General features: G+C 47.1%; 2 protein-coding genes across 3 annotated transcripts in view; one reads left to right on the plus strand and one right to left on the minus strand.

Annotated features, from left to right (window-relative positions):
* LOC111530167 (paired immunoglobulin-like type 2 receptor alpha) overlaps nucleotides 1–10,702 on the plus strand; it is a 27,241-nt gene extending 16,539 nt beyond the window's left edge. The window contains exons 4-8 of one of the 2 annotated variants that reach the window (XM_026456648.1): nucleotides 236–454; nucleotides 8,480–8,524; nucleotides 9,899–9,948; nucleotides 10,189–10,220; nucleotides 10,391–10,702. In XM_026456648.1, coding sequence (XP_026312433.1) covers nucleotides 236–454; nucleotides 8,480–8,524; nucleotides 9,899–9,948; nucleotides 10,189–10,212 — 338 coding nt within the window. In that variant the 3' untranslated portion in view covers nucleotides 10,213–10,220; nucleotides 10,391–10,702. The remainder of the gene's footprint in view (nucleotides 1–235; nucleotides 455–8,479; nucleotides 8,525–9,898; nucleotides 9,949–10,188; nucleotides 10,221–10,390) is intronic. The other variant, XM_026456647.1, reaches the window with a different exon arrangement.
* A 763-nt stretch (nucleotides 10,703–11,465) lies between these two features.
* Nucleotides 11,466–22,582, minus strand: part of ZCWPW1 (zinc finger CW-type and PWWP domain containing 1) — a 28,265-nt gene continuing 17,148 nt past the window's right edge. The window contains exons 9-18 of the mRNA XM_023197228.2: nucleotides 20,523–20,639; nucleotides 19,667–19,790; nucleotides 18,050–18,125; nucleotides 17,547–17,651; nucleotides 15,863–15,943; nucleotides 15,047–15,113; nucleotides 14,280–14,371; nucleotides 13,106–13,166; nucleotides 12,477–12,611; nucleotides 11,466–11,928 (exon numbers count right to left, since the gene is read on the minus strand). Coding sequence (XP_023052996.1) covers nucleotides 11,606–11,928; nucleotides 12,477–12,611; nucleotides 13,106–13,166; nucleotides 14,280–14,371; nucleotides 15,047–15,113; nucleotides 15,863–15,943; nucleotides 17,547–17,651; nucleotides 18,050–18,125; nucleotides 19,667–19,790; nucleotides 20,523–20,639 — 1,181 coding nt within the window. The 3' untranslated portion in view covers nucleotides 11,466–11,605. The remainder of the gene's footprint in view (nucleotides 11,929–12,476; nucleotides 12,612–13,105; nucleotides 13,167–14,279; nucleotides 14,372–15,046; nucleotides 15,114–15,862; nucleotides 15,944–17,546; nucleotides 17,652–18,049; nucleotides 18,126–19,666; nucleotides 19,791–20,522; nucleotides 20,640–22,582) is intronic.

A 22,582-nucleotide genomic window follows, 5' to 3' on the forward strand; every position in this document is an offset into this window, starting at 1 on the left:
GAGGGGGAGGGGGGAGGGGAGGGGGGAGGGGAGGGAAAAATAATATAAAATGAACTGAGTCGTCTGCATTGAAAGCTGTTAGCATGTCACCCTGTCCCCCGCTCCCTGTGTGGGCTTCAGAGAGGAGCTCCCTCACCACTAATGTCCCCCAACCTAGAAAGCAGCACACCATGCCTTTCACCCAGACACCCTGCACCCCCAGGGGAGGGTCTGTTCATTCCTCATCTCTCCCCAGCTGTCACGACCACCACCCAGAGGCCCAGCAGCATGACCACCACCCGGAGGCCCAGTAGCGCAACCACCACAGCCAGCCTCAGGGTCACACAGGGCAAACGACACTCAGACTCTTGGCACCTAAGTCTGAAAACTGCCGTGGGGGTGACAGTGGCTGTCGCTGTGCTTGGAATCATGATTTTGGGACTGATCTACCTTCTCAGGTGGAGGAGAAGGAAAGGTAAGTGCCCAGGACCTACCCTTTCCCCAAGCCTCCCATCTGGGGGTTTCTCAGAGCCTACCTGCAGCTATGGGGCTTCTGAAATATGCAGACCCTGCCTGCTCCCCTCAAGCCTGCCTCCCTCAAGCCCACCGAGGCCAACTTCATGGCCTGTGCTGGGTTGTCTGCATTTGTGAGGCTCCTGCAGTGGGGCGGGGCAGGGTCACGTGAGAGAGCCCACAGCCCTTTTCACACAGCCGATCCCCACCCAGTTCTCTCTCAGTCATCATGCATCTACCTCCCCTGAAGGTTCCTGGGGAGGGGGGGGGTCTCCCGTGGCAAAAGGACAGAGAGAGCAGAAGAGAACGGAAGTAGGCTGAGCTCAGCAGGCACTGGCCGACTGCCCACCTGCCACGGCCTGGCTTGAAACTGGAGAAGCAAAGTAGATAAAGCATAAACCATAGACTGCTCTCAGTGAACTAGGGGTGTGGGGTTGTCAGTTGCCTTAAGGACTAATTGCTTCATTGAGAAAGAACTATGGCAGCACTTAATAAGGGTGGGAGGAAGGAGAGGTAATCAGAGAGAGAGGACTTCCCAGAGGAGGTGATATATGCAAAAGTCTCAAAGAAGAAAAAGAATTAGCCTGGCAAGTGGTGAGGGTGGTGTAGAGGTGACTCACTTTCCGTGCGGGTGAAGGAAACCATTCCAGGAGCTGTAGGAATCTCAGTGCTGGTGGAGGAGGCAGGAGAGGAGGGGATCTTGGAAATCACACCCAAGAGCCTCCAACCCCAGAGGCAGCGTGAAGCAGTAAAGGGTGACCTCAGCTCCCGTGAGAGACCTCAGTCTGTGAAGGAGTGGCCAGAGGTGGGCCAGGCTGGGTCAGTGCAGTGCAGGGGTGAGGTGGAGAGAGGGAAAGGGCCAGATCCTGGAAAAGATTAAGTAATAAAACCAAAGAGGTGAGGTGCAGTGCGGTGGCTCACGCCTGTAATCCCAGCATTTCGGGAGGCTGAGGCAAGAGAATTTCTTGAGCCCAGGAGTTTGATACCAACCTGGGCAACACAGGGAGACCCTGTCTCTACAAAAAAAAATATAGAAAATTATGGGCCGGGCGTGGTGGCTCAAGCCTGTAATCCCAGCACTTTGGGAGGCCGAGACGGGCGGATCATGAGGTCAGGAGATCGAGACCATCCTGGCTAACACGGTGAAACCCCGTGTCTACTAAAAAATACAAAAAACTAGCCGGGCGAGGTGGCAGGCGCCTGTAGTCCCAGCTACTCAGGAGGCTGAGGCAGGAGAATGGTGTAAACCCGGGAGGCAGAGCTTGCAGTGAGCTGAGATCCGGCCACTGCACTCCAGCCTGGGCCACAGAGCGAGACTCCATCTCAAAAAAAAAAAAAAAAAAATTAGCTGGGCATGGTAGCCTGTGCTTGTAGTACCAGCTACTGGGAGGCTGAGATGTGAAGACTGCTTGAGCCCAGGAGTTTAAGGTTACAATGAGCTATGATTTCACCACTGCACTCCAGCCTGGGAGACAGAGCAAACTATCTCTAAATAAATATAAAAATAATAAAAAAAAATTTTTTTTATAAAGACATTTGGTTGGCTGGTCAGGGTGGCTCATGCCTATAATATCAACACTTAGGGAGGCCGAGGCAGGATAATCTCTTGAGCCAAGGAGTTCAAGACCAGCCTGGGCAACTTGGCAAAATCCCATATCTACAGAAAATACAAAAATTAGCTGGCTGTGGTGGCGTGCGCCTGTGGTCCCAGCTACTCCAGAGGCTGAAGTGAGAAGACTGCTTGAGCCTGGGAGGTCGAGGCTGCAGTGAGCTGTGACTGTGCCACTGTACTCCAGCCTGGGTGACAGAGCAAAACCTTATCTCAATAAATAAATAAATAAGTTGATTGTTAGATTGGTGTAGGGGCAAGGGAGCAGGAATAAGCCTTGTTTCCATTTGAGTGGATGAGGCTGTAATGAAATCACCAAGTACAATGATGAAGAGAGGAAGAGATCAAGCTTGGAGGGGAACAATGCCTCGTTTAATTTGTGATCCGTTACACTGGGGATCCACGTGTGGCATCTCAGCAGAGTTGTCCATTGGAAACTCAGAGTACACATTTACAGTTCAAAAGAGAGGACAAGGCCTGAGGCATTAATGAGTTCCACCCCAACATCCTCCAAACCTGATCTGAAGTTACCATCAAGAACGTTTGCAATGGGCTGGGCGTGATGGCTCCCACTCATGCCTGTAATCCCAGTACTTTGGGAGGCCAAGCTGGGTGGATCACTTGAGCCCAGGAGCATGAGACCAACCTGGCCAATGTGGTGAAACCCTGTCTCTACTAAAAATACAAAACTTAGCCAGGTGTGGTGGTACGCACCTGTAGTTCCAACTACTGGAGAGGCTGAGGTGGGAGAATTGCTTGAGCTCAGGAGGCAGAAGTTGCAATGAACTGAGATCATACCACTGCACTCCAGTCTGGGTAATAGAGTGCAAGGAGATTTGCTCTATCAGCTATGAAAGCACAGAGGGGAGGAGCACGGGGTCGGGGCTGCCTGCAGTCAGATCCTGGCCTCACACCCTCACCAGGGAAACAGGCTTGCTGGTACAAAGGCTGTGCACCTCAATTTCCTCATGGCAAAGGGAGTGAAGATGGTACCTACGTGGGGTTGTCCTGATGATTAAATGTACTGTGTTTAGAATAGATCTAGCAGAGGGTGTGCCACAGGAGCATAAGCACTTAGAATGACTAAACAGTAGGCATTAAACCAGGGAACACTGGCTCTCATGGGAGCACCATCGTATGAATACATTTAAAACAAAAGACAAAATGGTATGATATTGGCATATTCATACACAGATAAAGTAATGGAAGAAAAGAGGAAAATGTAAGTATAACAGAATGAAAAGAGACCCAAATATATGTGGGAATTTAGTTGGTTAAAAGGTTTCTTATCAATGGGGAAAGATGAGTAATTCAATGAATGGTGCTGGAACTATTCAGTAGCCATCTCAGAAAAAACAACATTATCTCCTTAACTCATAATTTGTACCAAAATAAATTCCACAGGGATCAAAGATTTAAATGAGAAAAAAAATAACCCTAGTACCAGAAGAAAATGTGAGATTATTTCATAATCAAGGAGTAGAGACAGTCTTCTTCAGTATGACCAAGCCCCAAAGCCATGGATTAAAATATTAAAATCTGGCCAGGCACGGTGGCTCACGCCTGTAATCCCACCACTTTGGGAGGCTGAGGCAGGCGAATCACTTGAGGTCAAGAGTTCAAGACCAGCTTGGTCAACAGGGTGAAACCCTTTCTCTACTAAAAATACAAAAATTAGCTGGGCATGGTGGTGTGCCCCTGTAATCCCAGCTACTTGGGAGGCTGAGGCATGAGAAGCGCTTGAATCCAGGAAGTCGAGGCTGCAGTGAGCTGAGATCACACCACTGCACTCCAGCCCGGGCAACAGAGCGAGACTCTGTCTCAAAAAAAAAAAAATTAAAATCAACCACTTAATTTTTTTTTTTTTTTTTAAATTCTGCAGAACAAAAACCACAGCGTTTTTCTCCTGAGAATGAGTAAGAGGGTCAGGGAATTGAAGAGAAAGTTTGACATAATCACTGAGGAAACGGGAAGTGGAGTTTGAGGATTCAGCTCAGATGAGAAACTGTAAATCTATGATAGCAGCATTGTGCATGACGCATTTTCCCCCAGCAGTAGTCAACCATTCAGATTTTGAGACCGTAGTGATTTTTGTTGGTCAGGAATTGTTGTCAGTTGCTACCACCAGGGACCAGAAGTAACAGTGGCTTAAACAAGACAGAGCTGGGTTATTTTTTCCTCTTGTAAACAGACTGGAAGCAGACAGCACATCACTGTTCTTAGATACTCAGGTTCCTACCTTTCTGATTTACCAGCCCTGATGCTGGCTTCTGTCCCCAAGGTTGCCTCATAGCCCAAGATGGCTGCAAGGATTCTAGCCACTATTTCTGGGTTCCTGGCAAAAAATAGGAGAAAGGAAGAAAGGGGAAAAAAAAAAAAAAAAAAAAAAAACCACTATGCCTCAACTATCTGTTCCCTTTTAAAGAGTCTTCCTGAAAGACCTAACAACTTCACGTGTGAAAGCCCCCAGCCCTCTCCACACAGCCGATTCCCCCCACCCCAGTTTATCTTATTGGCTAGAATTTGGTCATATATCCCACAGCTATCTGTAGGGGGAATCCTCCCACTCCAAATAAAATCAATTTTCTGTAACTAAGAATAATTGAATAGATATTGGGTAATCAAATAGCATTTCTGCCATAAGACACCCCCAGGATTAGAGATTTGCCAGCTAAGTGTGGCAGAGAGACAGGAGATTACAGGTCAAGGAGCTAGTGAGAAGGCAGGAATGGAGAGCAGAGGGGTCAGCAGGGAGTCTGAATAATCTGTAGAAAAGTAGATTATCAAGGGATAAGAGTTCAATGAAGTCTAAGAACAGGTACAGTGGGATAATGACAAAAGGCAGCTGGAACGCTTCCAAGCTTATTCTGTGAGGTCAGCATTACCATGATACCAAAGCCAGACAAAGACACTACAAGACGAAAAAAAAACAACTACAGAGCGATAACCCTGATGAATATAGATGTAAAAATCTTCAACAAAATAATAACAAACCATATTCAACAGCACGGCAAAAGAATTACACACCATGAGCCGGGCACAAGAATCACTTGAACCTGGGAGGTGGAGGTTGTAGTGAGCTGAGATTGTGCTATTGACACTCCAGCCTGAGTGACAGAGTGAGACTCCATCTCAAAAAAAAGAAGGAGCTGAATCGAAAAAAAAAAAAAAGATAGATCAATATACCAATGGAATAGAATACAGAGTCTAGAAATAAACCCTTGTGCATATGGTCAAAAGACTTGACAAGGGTACCAAGAGCACTTAATGGGCAAAGGACAATCTCTTCAACAAATGGCATTGGAAAACTGAATATCCACACCAAAGAATGAAGTTGGATCCTTATCTTATACCATACACAAAATTTAACTCCAAATGGATTAAAGACCTAAAAGTAAGACCCCAAACCATAGGGAAAAAGCCTCATGACATTGAGTTTGGCAATAATTTCTTGCCTGTGATACCAAAAGCACAAGCCACAAAAGAAAAAATAGACAAATAGGACCACATTAAACTTAAACATGTTTTTTCGTTAAAGGACGCAATCAAAAGAATCCAAAGGCAACCTACAGAATAGGGAAAATATTTGCAAATTATATATCTAATAAGGAGTGAATATCCAAAATATATAAAAACTCCTACAATTCAACAACAAAAAAATCAACCCAATTTAAAAGTGGGCAGTGGATTTTAACAGACATTTCTCCGGGGATGATAGTTAGTCCCCAGTGTGACAACTGGGAGGTAGAGTGTTTTGGAAGGTGCTTAGATCATGATGGCTCTGCCAGACGAAAGGATTAATGACATTATAAAAAGGGATTTCAGGAGTGGGTTCACTGTCTTGTGATCTTCTGCCATGTGAGGGCACAGTAATCCTCCCCTCTGGAAAACACAGAAAAAAGCAAGTTGCTGGCACCTTGATCTTGGACTTCCCAGCCTCCAGAACTGTGAGAAATAATTTTTGTTTTGCTTTGTTTTACTTTTCAGCAAACTCTTGTCCAACAGAAGAAATAAATTTGTTTTTTATAAATTATACAGGCTCAGATATTCTTATATATATTAGCAGCACAAAATAGACTAAGACAGTACACAAATCGCCAACAAGCAGATGAAAATGGCCAACTATTCATCAGAGAAATGCAAATCAAAACCACAGAGAGCTATCTCCTTATACCCAGAAGGATAGCTACTATTAAAAATAAATAAGTGTGTAAATGACAAGCGTTGGGAAGAATGTGAAGAAATTGGGGTCCTCGTGCACTGTTGATGGGGGTATAAAATAGTGCAAATGATATAGAATAAATCATATTAAAAAAATATTTAATTTTCCTCAAAAATTTAAAAATAAAGGCCAGGAGTGGTGGCTCACTCCTCAAATTCCAGCACCTTAGGAGGCTGAGGCAGGTGGATCACCTGAGGCCGGGAGTTTGAGACCAGCCTGGCCAACATGGTGAAACCCCATCTCTACTAAAAATACAAAATTAGCTGGGTGTGATGGCAGGCACCTGTAGTCCCAGCTACTCGGAAGGCTGAGGCAGGTAAATCGTTTGAACCCAGGAGGCAGAGGTTGCAGTGAGCTGAGATTGTGCCACTGCACTCCAGCCTGGGTGACAGAGTGAGACTTCATCTCAAAATAAATAAATAAATAAACAAACAAACAAATAAATAAAGCTACCATATGATCCAGCAATCCCACTTTTGGGTACATGCCCAAAAGAACTGAAAAGAAAGGTCTTGAAGAAATATTTATACACCCATGTTGACAGCAACACTATTTTCAACGGCCAAGAGGTGGAAGCAACCCAGATGTCCATCGACGAATGAATGGATGAACAAAATGTGGTTTATACATATAATGGAATATTATTCAGTCTTTAAAAGAAATTCTGGGCCAGGTGCAGTGGCTTACACCTGTAATCCCAGCACTTTGGGAGGCCGAGGTGGGTGGATTACCTGAGGTCAGGAGTTCGAGACCAGCATGACCAACATGGTGAAACCCTGTCTCTACTAAAAATACAAACTTAGCTAGGCCTGGTGGTGGGCGTCTGTAATCTCAGCTATGTGGGAGCCTCAGGCAGGAGAATCGCTTGAACCCAAGAGGTAGAGGTTACAGTGAGCCTAGATCACACCACAGAACTCCAGCCTGGGTGACAAGAGCAAAACTCTGTCTCAAAAAAAGAAGAAAAAAGAAAACAGAAAAAGAAAGAAAGAAATTCCGACACATATTACAGTATAAACAAACCTGGAAGACATTATGCTAGGTGAAATAAGGCAGTTACAAAATGACAAATATTGTATGATTCTGCTTTTCGGTGGTACCTAGAGATATGAAATTAATAGGAACAGAAAGTAGAATGGTGGTTGTCAGAAGCTGCAGGGAGGAGGGAGTGGGGATTCTTTAAAATAGTCTCAGTTTTGCAAGATAAAAAGGTTCTGGAGATGTTTCATAACAATGTGAATACACTTAACACTACTGAACTGTACACGTGATTAAAAGTGAATTCTAGCATTTTTTTTTTACCATAAGTAAAATAAAATATAACCTGTTTAAGTTTCAGAGAGAGGGGAAAAACAGAGGGACAGAAGAGTACTGGAAGGAGAGAAAGTTGCAGAATGGAAATGATACTAGCAATTAGTATTTCAGAGTTCCCAGTCTCAACATAAAAAAAAAAAGTCCTGTAGAAGTGGAAGGGGAGGTCCCTGGAGTTGAGGGGTACCTCGAGGCCTGGGTTCAGAGGGTGTCTCTGTGGATGTGAAGCCCTTCTGGGAAGAGGTTGGATGGTAGAGGGGATGTCTGTGAACCAGGAGCCCAGTGCTTGGGAAACACTGCAAGGATGCCAGGGGGACAGGATGGGCAGGGTACAGTGGGAGAGGCAGCAGAGGATTCAGGATGGGACCAGCCAGAGGAGGCCTAGTGGTGGCAACAGAACTTCAACAGCCACAAACATGAGTCCCAAGTGCGAAGCTCCCAAGCCTGGAGGGCAGACCTAGATGCCACCTAGAAGGAAAGCACAGGTGTGGTCTCCCTGAGGACCTGGAGGAAGTGGGGGTAGGGTGCCAATGTCAAGGGAAGGGGAGGGGAGGGGAGAAGTGGCTGGGTGAGGGCTCAGTGGTGGAGGGAGCCAGGTTGGGACTGAGCAGAGAGCTCAACAGAGAAAGAAACCGAGGGAGGGGGTCAGGGTGAGGGGGTCTCAGGAGGTGACGTGGAGAACAGGGAGGACAGGTGGGGACCTCAGGGTGCTGGCTGAGTCCCAGGCCCTTCCTGATTGGTTTGGGTGGAGCAGCTGGTCCCTCTAAGGAGGGCCTCAGCCTAGGGCGCAGCACAGAAGGTGGGATGGAGACTGCCATCACCCAGATGCCATCCTGACTCACTGTCGGTCCCCCTACAGGTCAGCAGCGGACTAAAGCCACAACCCCAGCCAGGTGAGTGCTGGGCCTCCCCAGGGGGGTGGGGAGGTGCATGTACAGGCAGTGGCCTGGTTTGGGAAACAGGGAATGTGCTGCTAAGAACCCCACAAACCCAGCCTGCCACAGCCGTTGTTGCATCCCCAACTTACCCATCCTCGTCCTCCTTTGTCCTCTAGGGGCCAGGCTCTTGACCTCGGGGTTTCTGTCCCCTAAATACTAGACTAGTGGACTCCGGGTTCCAGCACGAACACTTAGAGTCTCTTTTCTGGAGTGCCCATCTGTGCCCTCTGCCTGCCTTTCCTGGTGTTACTAAGCTTTTCCTGCTCTTCACCTGCTTCCTCTCAGCCTGGATCTTCCAGCTTTTCCATATCGTCTGCTCTCATTCAATCTGTCCTGTTCCCCTGCTGAATGTGCGGTTGGGGACCCAGGCTTCCTCTGCCTCCAGCTCCTCTCCCCACCTGTGTGTGCTCAGGAGGGACTCACCAGCCTCTGCCTTGCTCCCCTCTCCAGGCTAGGGCCTCACTTTTCCTTTTTCTGGGCTCTTCCTCTCCACCCTCCTGCCTCTCTTTCCTTTCCTCTGGCCCCTCCTTTCCATGGCCGTAGGTCTCCTGCTGGAAGAAAGCATCACCCCTGCCCTTTCTCCTGCGCTGGCTTTTGTCAGCTGCCCTTCTCCTGTCCCTCACCAGGTTCCTTCTCCATCCATTCACCCAGCCTGAGCCCCTGATCAGAAGACCTGAAATTTACACAATTGGTTTGCTTCTCCCAGTTGTAGCCAAGGCAACGCCAGCAGAGAGAAAGCAAGGATTGACCTTTCCTATTTTTCTTCTCCGTGTTCCTCTCATACAAGCAGCTTCCCTAGAAGAACCCAACTCACTGAGCACCGAGGGACCTCTGCTGGACCACACACAAATTGACCCTAATTCCTCTTCCAAGCAGCCTCCTCTGAGTCTAAAACCTTCACACCCATCCTGAGCAGGGTGGACAGGTTGCAGAGCACTCCCCAAAGAAAACCAGCCCCTAACACGTGTCATAATTCTTTTTTCTTTTTTTTTTTATTTTTGAGAGAGGATATCGCTCTGTCACCCAGGCTGGAGTGCAGTGGCGCAATCATAGCTCACAGCCTTGAGCTCCTGGGCTTAAGCGATCCTCCCACCTCAGCCTCCTGAGTAGCCTGGACCATAGGCGCACACTACTACGTCGGCTAGTTTTTGTATTTATTATAAAGACAGGGTCTCGCTATGTTGCCCAGGCTGGTCTTGTACTCCTGGGCTCAAGCAATGGCCACCTGCCTCAGTTTCCCAAAGTGCTGGGATTACAGGTGCCACCACCCAGCCCATGTCTTAAATGCCCAGCCTCTAACATATTTCCTATCCTCTTGTTCCCATACAGGGAACCCTTCCAAAACACAGAGGAGCCATATGAGAATATCAGGAATGAAGGTGAGTCCTTACCACCATCCTTCCCCATTTTCTACCCCTGGCCCTTCCTGTTTCCCCAAACACCCACTACCTGGGTCTGTGCCCCTCTCAGTGTTTTCTTCTTTCCATTCCTTGCCTCTTGCCCCCACGTGACCCTGGTCCTGACCTAGCAGATAACCTCACTCCTAGAGCCCCCTGCCCATCTCTCTCCCCTGGTTGTCACACCACCTGACCTTGGCACACCTTGCTTTTTATTCCTAGGACAAAATACAGATCCCAAGCTAAATCCCAAGGTAAGCAGTCAGACCAGGGCCTGAAGGAATTAGAGAAGCCTGGAGAAAGTGGGGTGGAAGGGAGAGGGGGAGTGTGGTGTGGGCAGGAGAGTCAGATTGTAGGCTTGTTGCTAAGATGGGGACAGCTCCATCTCCACTGTCTAACCCTTTCTCTCTGGGTTCTCGCCCAGGACGACGGCATCGTCTATGCCTCCCTTGCCCTCTCCAGCTCCACCTCACCCAGAGTACCTCCCAGCCACCATCCCCTCAAGAGCCCCCAGAACGAGACTCTGTACTCTGTCTTAAAGGCCTAACCGATGGACAGCCCTCTCAAGACCGAACAGTGAGGCCAGGCACAGTGGCGCAGGCCTGTAATCCCAGCTACTCTGAAGCCTGAGGCAGAACAGAATGAGCCCAAGAGTTCAGCGCCAGCTTTGATAATGGAGTGAGATGCCATTGCTAGTTAAAAATGTATATCAACAATAAAGTAACAAATTTAAAAAGATTGTCTTCAAAACTATTTTTTAAAATCGGAATCCATTAAAACAAGTAAAAAAAGACTGCACAATGACCTTTTTAGAGTACACTACAGTTCCAATGGGAAGGGCCACAGCTTCCAACAATAACCAAGGCCATACAGATGACTCAGAGGCCAGCCAAAGAACTGACAGAAACAAAGCCATCTACTCCAACTCTCTCTTCACCTTCCCAGCTCTGGCCCATAAAACTAAAAGTAACCCCAAAACTGACCTGAATGTGTGTAAGATGACATCACCTTCAACTCCTGTCCCTCCCAGTGAAAATGAACTCTAACAGAGAACTCACACCCAAGACCCTTCCTCTAGTACTTTTTTTAGTGACTTCCTTGGGCCAGGGAACATGAGTCCCCAAACCTTGGTAGACAGCCCAAACCCAAAGCCTGCCCTCAAATCCGATCAGTCTTCCCTATGGTGACAACAAGAGTATCACCTCATTTGACATCATTCACAACCCTATAAGGTAGAAGATGCACTCGCTGGAAGATGAAGAGCAGAACCAGGATGGTGAACATGTTTTTCCCCAGGCCACAGAGGTAGCTAGTGAGATGCTAAGGCCAGATCTGAATCCAGATCTGCCCTTTTCGATGTCCTCTCAGGACTCAGGTCTCACTGCCTTCCCCAGATGCCTGCATTGTGCAGGCTCCCGCCAGAAGCAGTGACGTACCACAGTGACACCAAGGAGGGCGAGCAGCCAACAGGGGGCAGTTAGAGACCAGCCAAGCCAGTAGACCGCAACCTGCTTTATTAACAAAGAAACAGCACAACACACACTTGAACCTCGTAGCCAATGAACAGCCCCAGCACTTAGCCACTTCTCCCTCCTGCGTCCCAGAGAAGAGAGAAAAGAAGGGAGCACAGGAGCACCAGCTACTTCCCAAACAGCGCCACAGGGAAGTCCTCGCCATCACTGTCACTGTGCTGCAGCTTCCCGCTCTGCCCCAGCTCTCTCCCAACATCTTCCATGAGTTGCTCCAGGTCCAGATCACTGGAGGCTTCGTCCTCAAGGGGAACACGTCCAGCCTCCTGGGTCAGGGGTTCCTGGGGTCTTGGCTCTTCTTTTGCAGCTGAGGGGCAGGCCCCCTTACATGCTGATATGCCCAAGTCCTTTGGCACTGTTCTAACTTCTTTTCCCTCTGAAAAGCTGGCTGCCAAGGCCTTGCTCTGGGGAGCTTTAAATTTTTTCTTAGGGCCTAAATGAGAAGGTGACAAAGCCGAGAGTCCTATTAGGTCAGCCTGTCCTTACTGTTTATAAGTCAAACTCCACAATCTCTATTTCCAAAAAATCTCTGGAAAAGATGACCTTTCTCAATACAAAGAATATGGACTTTGGGATCAGAAAGAGAGTCAAGCTGTCTGCCCTATGCTAGTCACCAGCCTTGAGCAATTTTTAAATCCTTTGAGCCTCCGTTTTCTGATATCTAAAATGGGAACATCCAGTGAGAGAGGTATTGAAAAAAATTTAAAGGAGCAGGCATGGAAGTATCTCTTTAGCCAGACCTTGGCAATACTGAGTGTTACTTCTCTTCTACTACTCTCCTGCCCCTGGGCTAAATCAAATCAGGAATCATTCTGTTTCTATAGTGTGTGCTGGGTGCAGTCCGACATGCTCTTTCATTCTAATTTTCATTCATTCTGTAAAGTAATGAAAAGCTGTAAATTGGTTAAGAAATGATTCAGGGAGGGGAAATGCTGACAGGTACCTCATTCGCCTTAGTTTTTCCAAGGTCTTGAGCCTTACCTGGCTGGTCAGAATCTGAATTCCCTTGGCCTTCTTTCCTTCCCATTCTGAGTGCAGGAGGAGCTGTGTATTTCCTGCCCAGAGATTTCTTCATTATCTTCCTCTGCAGTGTCCTGCCTCGGCCATCTGCTGTGCCTGCATCACCCCCAAGTCCCAGTCATGAGGGAAATGTGCTTATTTCTCTCTAAATGACAACTCGGCAAGGGCAGATGGACGCTGCACATTGAGTCTCTGCCGTGCCCCACATCTTCTGCTCAGTCTCAATCTAGTGAGTTCTCCTGGTGGCCTCTGGCTCTTTTTCAACATCTTTTTCCCCAAATTCTCTCTTTTTTTCTTTTACCCCCTGGATCTTCTTCTCTTTACAGTTCTCCTCAGAGTCTACCTTCTCCAGGAAGCCATCCTTCTTGGCTAAGAACTTAAAACCTTCTATCTTTCACCTCAGATTTTATAATTCAGTACAGAGAAGGAAGGGGGCTCCAGCTCCCCACTGACACTATGGGTGAGTGTTGCCTGTTTTCTCAGGTCCTGGCACTGAGACGGGCAGTGAGGTCCAGCTACCTGCAGACTCCCTCTCTACCACTTCCCTGCCTTAACTGTGGATGTGCCCCATTTCCAGCTGGCCTGCTTACCTCTTGGCTTGGTTTTTTGGGTCTGTATTTTGACTTGCTTACGAATGGGCAAAGTTGGGTCCTGAGGATGGTAGAGAAAGTTTAAAAAAAATGATAAATTAAGGCCCCTAGCTGTTTCTAATAGAGAAGGATGCTACAGAATGACAGGTGAGCTTTGGGGAATCAAAGTAGCTTCTGTGAGCCTGATATTGTTTAAATTTATGACAACACAGAGAAAAATGTGTGGTCACTTTCCCAGTCTGTTGGTATTCATTAATGCAAGGCTTTAGGCATAAAAGAAGGAAATAAAGCTAGGCCACGAGTATGATAAAATTGCTAAATTAAAAATTAGAAGAAAAAGTGAAAATATATATTTCCTATACCTGGAAAACAGATGCTAAGAAAACAAGTGAATGAAAATCCTCCAGGTCCACGTAGGGGAGAAAGGAGTAGAAACAACTGCTATTCTCTGAATTGCTCCCCAAAAAGTCAAATAAATATAGTAGGAACTGAGATTATATTCAAGAAAGAAGTTCCTAGAGATGTGGGAAATTAGAGAATAAAGAGGAAAGAAGAGATCTAGAAACCCCCAAATATCCGACAATTGGGGCTCCCTCAAGGCAGGGGCAGGATGGCTCCTTAGTAAATGTAAGTCCATGCTAACGAGATCGTTATAGGAAGCTCCTAAAAGGAAACCCCCAAGATCCTTGTCTAAATAATTTTTCTTCTTTTTTTTTGAGATGGAGTCTCGCTCTGTTGCCCAGGCTGGAGTGCAGTGACACGGTCTTGGCTCACTGTAAGCTCCACCTCCCGGGTTCAAGCGATTCTCCTGCCTCAGCCTCCCGAGTAGCTGGGACTACAGGTGCCCACCACCACGCCCGGCTAATTTTTTGTATTTTCAGTAGATGGGGTTTCACTGTGTTAGCCAGGATGGTCTCGATCTCCTGAACTCATGATCCGCCTATCTTGGCCTCCCAAAGTGCTGGGATTACAGGAATGAGCCATCGTGCCCAACCATCTAAACAATTTTTAAAGCTAATCTTGGCCAAGTGTGGTGGCTCATGCCTGTAATCCCAGCACTTTGGAAGGTTGAGGTGGGAGGACTGCTTAAGCCCAGGAGTTTGAGATCAGCCTGGGCAACCTGGCAAAACTCCATCTCTATAAAAATAAAAACTGAAATTAAAGCTTATCTTACTGTTTTCTCTGCTTCCTTCTTTTCCAACTCTTCCTCCTCCTCCTTTTTCTCCAAGCAGGATCCTGGGCTGTACAAACCAGAGGGCAGTAAGTCTAGAACAGGAAAAGGAAGGAAAGGCTAAATCATTCATACCATAAAATAGTGAGTTAATGAAGCTGATCACAGAGAATCTGTCTTCTAACTGTGCCTTTTGTGTGCAAGTGTTATTTTCTCCATAAAATGTGATCCCAGATTATCACATTTCCACCCTTTTCAAAGTCCATCACTATTCAATATACCCTCCCTCCCCATCCTGTTTCTTCCATTCCTCTCTCATCTGCCCATCCATCCTGGATACTGGGTCAATGACATTCACGAGTCTTTTTTTTTTTTTGAGACGGGGTCTCGCTCTGTCACCCAGGCTAGAGTGCAGTGGCCAGACCTCAGCTCACTGCAAGCTCCACCTCCCGGGTTTACGCCATTCTCCTGCCTCAGCCTCCCGAGTAGCTGGGACTACAGGCGCCCGCCACTTCGCCTGGCTAGTTTTTTGTATTTTTTAGTAGAGACGGGGTTTCACCGTATTAGCCAGGATGGTCTCGATCTCCTGACCTCATGATCCGCCCGTCTCGGCCTCCCAAAGTGCTGGGATTACAGGCTTGAGCCACCGCACCCGGCCAAGAGTCTCCTATTGATGACAGAGAACATAAAATAAAGAAAAACATGGGCTGCTGCCCTCATGAAAGAATCCCTCCCATCCCTCTCCAGTCCTCGGCTTCCATTTATCCTACCTTTTCTTTCCCCATTACTGTTAGATCCATTGAATCGGCTCCAGAAACCAAACAAGTTAACCCGTTCCTAAGTGAACCAAGAAACAAAAGCATCATCCACTACCTTCTCAGGGGCAGCTTTTGCCTTCTGTCTTCTGGAATTTAGTTATGATGAAATTCTGATTCATTTTCCATACCAAAAAGACAGGGTCTTGTTCTGTCACCCAGGCTGGAGTGCAGTGGTACAATCTTTACTCACTGCAACCTCGCCATCCCAGGCTCAAATGATCCTCCTGCCTCAGCCTCCCAAATATGTGGGACTGCAGGCCATGCACCACTATGCCTGGCTAATTTTTGTATTTTTTGTAGAGATGGGGTTTTGCTGTGTTGCCCAGGCTGGCCTTGAACTCCTGGACTCAATGGATACACCCGCTTTAGCCTCCCAAAGTGCTAGGATTACAGGCGTGAGCCCCCTGCTCAGCCCTCATTTTCCATACCATTTCCACGTGAAATTACACATTAGGCTTATCTGACCTTTTATGGAGATTAACTAATTATAATCTCTATTTCCAGTTTGTTTCTAATTCAAAAAATCAGGGAAATTGGGAGGTGAAATTTTCACTGTTTTTTACTCTCCATCCCACCCTCACCAACAGAATTTGAGCATAAAAACTGACTCCACAGAAAAGAGAGGTTAGGGCACTTATATCTGAAACCTGAAGTGAAATATGGAGGTAGGATGGCCCCTAGCACAAACCGTCTTTGTCTGGACTGAGAAAGAATCCCACTTGTATAAGAGCAGGGAAAGGAATGGGTGTGGTCTGAACACCCTCCCACCTGAATGCTGATCTGTTCTGCCTCTCGAGCCATCATCAGGGCCACCCCCAGTTTCCGGCTGCAGTCATTTCTGCGCTTTTTCTGAAATGGAAGAAGATTAGAGCCAATGATAAATATTGACTTAAAGATTAGAGAAATGGCCAGGTGCAATGGTTCACACCTGTAATCCCAGCACTTTGGGAGGCTGAGTTGGGTAGATCACGAGGTCAGGATTTCAAGACCAGCCTTGCCAAGATGGTGAAACCCCATCTCTACTAAAAATACAAAACTTAGCTGGGCATGGTAGAGGTCGCCTATAATCCCAGCTCCTCGGGAGGCTGAGGCAGAGAACTGCTTGAACCCAGAAGGCAGAGGTTGCAGTGAGCTGAGATCACGCCACGGCACTCCAGCTTAGGGGACAGAGCAAGACTCCATCTCAAAAAGCAAAAAAAAAAAAAAAAAAGATTAGAGTCACTAATAAATGTTAGCAAAGTGACTCCAGCATACTGCTACCCATCTGACATTCTCTTCAACTACAACATTTATTTCCAGTTCCTAGTATTGATATGATACTCCTATTCTTAATATTTTGGGATCAGACATAACACCCCCCTTCCGTCTAATAAATGTCTCACCAATTCCTAACTATATATATGTATATATTTGGAGGCAGAGTCTCACTTTGTCACCCAGGCTGGAGTGCAGTGGTGCGATCTCAGCTCACTGCTTCCTCCACCTCCCTGGTTCAAGCAATTCTTGTGCCTCAGCCTCCTGCTGGGACTACAGGTACACAGCACCATGCCCAGCAATTTTTTTGTATTTTAGTAGAGACGGGGTTTCACCATGTTGCCCGGGTGGTCTCAAACTCCTGAGCTCAGGCGATCTGCCCACCTCGGCCTCCCAAAGTGCTGGGATTACAGGTGTGGGGCACCACACCTGGCCCTAGCAATATTTTCAACCAACATTTTGGTGTCCTCTCCAAAGTGAATCCCATGGAAATTTGAAAAGAGGATTATAGGAGCCCAGGTGATTTCACTTTGAAGCTTCTGATAAGTTTCTTTAGATCCAGCTGTTTGATTTAATACTCATTGCTTGATTTTCTAAAGCCCCTGAGCCACTGAGCCTCTGCTCATTTGCAAGGCTGGACTACAGGGAGGAAATGCGATTGTGCTAATCCAATGGTTCTCAACCGGGTAGACTGTGCCCTCCAGAAGGCACCTGGCAATGGCTGGAGATAATTTTTTGGTTGTGACAACCACAGGCAGGGGGCAGAGGGTGGAGGTGGGAGCTGCTGCTGGTTAGACGCCGCTGGAGCCTAGGGATGCTGCTAAACATCCCACGATACCCATGACAGCCCTCTACAACCAAAAATTATCACCCCCAAAATGCCAATAGTGCTGAGACTGAGAAATCCTGAGTTAATTTGTGCCCTCATTTCTGCCACACCTGCTCTGGCTAAACTGTAGAAAAACCTTATCTTCAGAATGGCCCCCAATCTGCAGGCAGGGAAGGGGACTGAAAAAAATAATTGCCCTGCTGCAGTCCTGGGAGCAAGAAGAGTCCTTCACGAATTACCTCACCCTTGGCACACCTGGTCAGACACAAAACTTTCTCCCGACATGGCTTAGCCTGAGAGAAAATCAAGTTTAATAAAAGGAAGATTTCATTTTCTCTATATCACAACAGAACCCCAAGATGTGCTCACCATGCCTGATAGCTCCAGGGACATCTCCTGGAAGTTCTTTAGCATGTTGACTGGGATCCATGCACGAGAAACTGTTTCTCCAAAAAATGTCACGTGGTACTTAGACTGAAATAAAAGATGGTCCTGTTATGGACTCCTGTCCTGCTCCCTGCTTTTCCCCTCTAGCCAGAAGGAGGTGCTGGGCCTCACATGCCCCCTTGAAGCCTGACTCATCTACTCTATCCTCGTTCCAATTGTTCTTCCACTCTAACCTCAGGAACCCTAGCCAAAGCATATTTATCAAAACCACTAATGTCCTGACAGTGGATAAATATTTAATTAGATACAAGTTTGTTTCTATTACATGTGTGAGCACTTATCTCTGTGTTTGTCATCCTAGTTAAGTATCTGTTTTCACTTGTGTCTGCTGGTTATGTCCATGTCTCTTATCTATACATCTGTGAGGATGGATTTGTTCATTACTTTGGCCTGAGCTCCTTCTTACCCTGAACCAGGAAACTCACCGGCATGGAATCAAGATGGGAAGTAAAAAGAAAATATTCCCCTAAGTCAGGATCACATTCTATCACGCCTGGCCACCTGGAGAAGACAGTTGGGTGCAGGGGACAGAAGAGAAGGGGTTAGATGAACAGAACACAACCTCATCAATGTACATGCACAGAAAAGAGCAGTATGATTTTTTTTTCTGAGACAAGGTTTCACTCTGTCGCCCAGGCTGGAGTGCAGTGTTAGAACCATGGCTCACTGCAGCTTCAATCTCCCAGGCGCAAGTGATCCTCCCACCTCAGCCTCCTCAGTAGCTGGGACCACAGGCAAATGCCACCACACCCAGCTGTTTATTTTATTTTTTTGCAGAGATGGGGTCTCACTATATAGCCAGGACTGATCTCAAACTCCTGGGCTCAAGCAATCCTCCCACCTCAACCTCCCAAAGTGCTGGGATTACAAGTGCGAGTCACTGCGCTCAGTCAGCAGTACGCTTTGCAAAAAAAGGATCTAAAAAATAGATTCCTCTGCCATCAGCCCCCTCTAGTGGTCACTACTCAATGACTCAGATGAGGAAGTGACTTCCATCAATGCATACAGGAGTTCAGAATATACCTAGTGAAGGTCTTATCCTTCTGAGCCATCCCATAATCCTAAAAACAAAATCTTCGACTAGGGACATCTCTAAAGAAGAAACTATTCCACTTTTCCTTGTTCCTTTTACTTTGTATCTCTCAATCTCAATATTTTTATTTATTTATTTATTTTTTATTTTTTATTTTATTTTATTTTTTGAGACGGAGTCTCGCTCTGTCCACCAGGCTGGAGTGCAGTGGCGCTATCTCGGCTCACTGCAAGCTCCGCCTCCCGGGTTCCCGCCATTCTCCTGCCTCAGCCTCCTGAGTAGCTGGGACTACAGGCGCCCGGCTTTTTTTTTGTATTTTTAGTAGAGACGGGGTTTCACCGTGGTCTCGATCCTCTGACCTTGTGATCCGCCCGCCTCGGCCTCCCAAAGTGCTGGAATTACAGGCGTGAGCCACCGCGCCCGGCTATTTTTATTTATTTTTGAGATGAGGACTTACTGTCACCCAGGCTGGAGTGCAGTGGTGCAATCTTGGCTCACTGCAACCTCTGCCTCCCAGGTTCAAGCGATTCTTCTGCCTCAGTGTCCTGAGTAGCTGGGACTACAGGCGTGCGCCACCACATCTGGTTAATTTTTCTATTTTTTAGTAGGGACGGGATTTCACCATGTTGGCCAGGCTGGTCTCAAACTTGTGTGCTCAGGTGATCTGCCCGCCTTGGCCTCCCAAAGTGCTGGGATTACAGGCGTGAGCCACTGCACCTGGCCAATCTCAATATTTTTAAATGCCTCAGATCCACCCTCTTCTTTCTACCAGCTGGGGTAGCACCATCAGACCCTTTTTTCCAGAGAGCTATCATCTCCACGATGAAACCTCCAGAAAACACTCTTTCAAAGCCTTCAGGCTTGGTACTTTATCTTTTCTCTCACCCCCTGCTCTTTCTAAGGCCAGAACCATTTCAATTACAGATGTTTTCCATTTGCTTCCATCCCTGCTTGAATCTACCTCTCCCAAGTTTGTGAAGGATGTTCTGACTGTGTCATAGTGCCCTACCAGGGGTAACCGTATTGCTTGGCCCAGATGATGGATCCTGGGATGTAGGAGGCATAGGCCACATCACTTTCAAGCCCTGTCCAGGTCTCCTCAGGAATATCACAGCGATTATACTGCACATCTGCTGAAAGAGAGAAGGAATGAAGGGACAGGAAGAGACTCATAAAGAGAAAGAAGCAGATGAGGGTTGGGGAGAGAACAAGAAGGAAATTGGTATATGCAGCAGGTGGACCAAAAGGGCACCTGGGGGATCAGCACGGAGGAAGAAGAATAAAGACCCATGGAGGAAATGCAGCTGGAACCAGCAAAAGTAGGAATGCTGCCTCCTCATACTCTAGAAAGAGATTCTACACTCCTGCTTGCACCCCCGCATGTCTGATTGTGCTCCTGTCTATGGAGCATCATAAGAATAATTTCTCTGAGACTCTGTTTTCTCATCTGTAAAATAATTGGGCTGGACTAGATCATCATCATCTCTTCCAACTAGCTTCAAACATCCTAGAATTCTAAGCGCACCAGATCTCTCTCATCTGTTTTCCCTCATATATCCTATATCCCTCCCTATCCACAAACCCAATACCAATATTCTAATCAGGATTGACAGGGGCAGACCAGTGCTCATACATTTAGATTCCAGGCCCCTCCCCACAAGATCACTTTGCAGAGCATCTTCATCCAGACTTTTCTGCCCAGATTCATCTCCACATGAAAGGCAGATCCTTCCTCTCTCCCAAGCACTACAAGGACCCATTGAGTGCTAACTTTATTTATGTAGTACTTAATCTAAAGGGTAAGTGCAGAGAAAGAAAGGGAGGAACAATAAAAGGTGAATAAAAACATTTCCAGTCTTTTCTACCTGTGTTCTGATCACAGGACCAATTATCTGGGAGAACTGAGGGGTCAATGTTCCCACACAGCCGCCTCCATTTCCCACAGTTTGGGAAGGAACACTGGACCCAGACCAGACATTGACCTGTGAGAGGAAAAAAATGAAATAAGAGACTTAAAAATATGCTCTTCCTTCTTTGATCCAACTAAAATCAGGATAATCCTCCCAGCTCCCAGAATCACATAGCCAGAGAGACATGAGAGATCAACCAGCCGGATCCCTGACTTGTAAGTGGGAAACCAAGGCTCAAAGAGGTAAATGGCTTGCTGAGGATCAGTTAACTTGGTGATAGAGCTGAACTTAGAACTCAAGTCTCATGCCTTGATCTTTTTCCTGTACTAGGCTACCATGTCTCCCCGCCCCAAGGCTGAAAGGAATCTTGTATTGACAGTTCTCAAATTAAAAGGCTGCCTGACATCTTTCCAGATAGTGCCTTGTTCTCTGCTGGCATGACACTACTGAAAAGATCTTCTGAAGGGCTAACCTGCATCTCTTTTGTGCACAACATCCAGAGTTCTTATCCAAATCTCAACTGATTTACCTGTCACCAAATCACCAAGTTGCAAACTTTAGGACCAACAGCGTCGGAGTTCACTCTTCTCCAAAAGACACAGGTCTAAGCTTATCACTTTTCCATCAACTATTAACTTTGGGCCCTGCTCAAATGCCAAGTCTTCCTTTTATCCATTACCTTCCAGACCCCCATCTCTCCTAAGCTGACCCATGTCTCTCAGCCTCTCCCTTCTCCCACCGAAACTCTTCCATTGTGGTCTTGGAAACTCCACTGACTTGAGCAACAAAAATCCACATATCCTCAACCTCCAATCTGAACTTCTATCTCCTTTTTGAAGCCTGGAGACCCACTAATGACACTGCCCCACCTAAACCACCCCCACCTGCAGCCCTGTAAGTGCAGTCAGTTCCTCTCACACTCCCCATGTCTCTCGGGACAGAAAGTCAGGCTGGCATTATCATTACCCCACTGCTACTACTCCCCAACTCTTATAAAAACCCTTCCTCCCTTGAGGTCTATGCCTTGAGACTATCCTCACCTCTCATATCCCTTGTAGAGATGCTGGCATCTGATTCAGTCTTCTCTCCACCTCCTGCCTTCATTCCAAATGACCTCTATATCCACAGGAACTCCTCATACAGCACCCCATTCTTTCAGTGCCTTTTTTCCTCATGTCACCTCTGGAACCCACTCCTACTCCTGCATGCCCCACCCAGTCATCTGCAGGAACTGCACACCGTCTGAGCCACTTACCCAAACATCCTCTCTATAAAAATGCCCCGTCTTCCACCTCACTTGCTCAAAGACTCCTATAGCAACTTTCATTTTATCTAGCTCTCCAACCCACTGCCCACTACCATCCTTTCCATCTGGAAGCAATTTCCATTCTTTACTGTGTTCCACTCTGGTTTGATTACTTGACACTTACTTGGATTCTCTTGTAGACACCTTCAGCTCCCTTTCCCACTGTCCTTCTTCCTACCCAGATGACAAAACACCAACCGGAATGAACCCTCTCTCCACCTTTTCTGAGCCTACACTCAAGCAATTGAGTTGACAGAGAAAAATCACACAACAGACACATAGGTATCGCTAAATATTCACTATTTAATATTATCAACCAACATATTTCTCTAGTAAGTTCACTGTCTCTCACTGCCAAATTTTACCTTAAATACCTGATCATAAGGGATGGCTCCTAATCCCATCCCTCCAGAATCATCCCTCAGAAAAGAAGGTGACTTGTGGCCGGGCGCGGTGGCTCAAGCCTGTAATCCCAGCACTTTGGGAGGCCGAGACGGGCGGATCACGAGGTCAGGAGATCGAGACCATCCTGACTAACACGGTGAAACCCCGTCTCTACTAAAAATACAAAAAATTAGCCGGGCGAGGTGGCCGGCGCCTGTGGTCCCAGCTACTCGGGAGGCTGAGGCAGGAGAATGGCGTGAACCCGGGAGGCGGAGCTTGCAGTGAGCTGAGATCCAGCCACTGCACTCCAGCCTGGGCGACAGAG

Source organism: Piliocolobus tephrosceles, chromosome 8 (genome assembly GCF_002776525.5).
Source record: "Piliocolobus tephrosceles isolate RC106 chromosome 8, ASM277652v3, whole genome shotgun sequence".
Taxonomy (NCBI): domain Eukaryota; kingdom Metazoa; phylum Chordata; class Mammalia; order Primates; family Cercopithecidae; genus Piliocolobus; species Piliocolobus tephrosceles.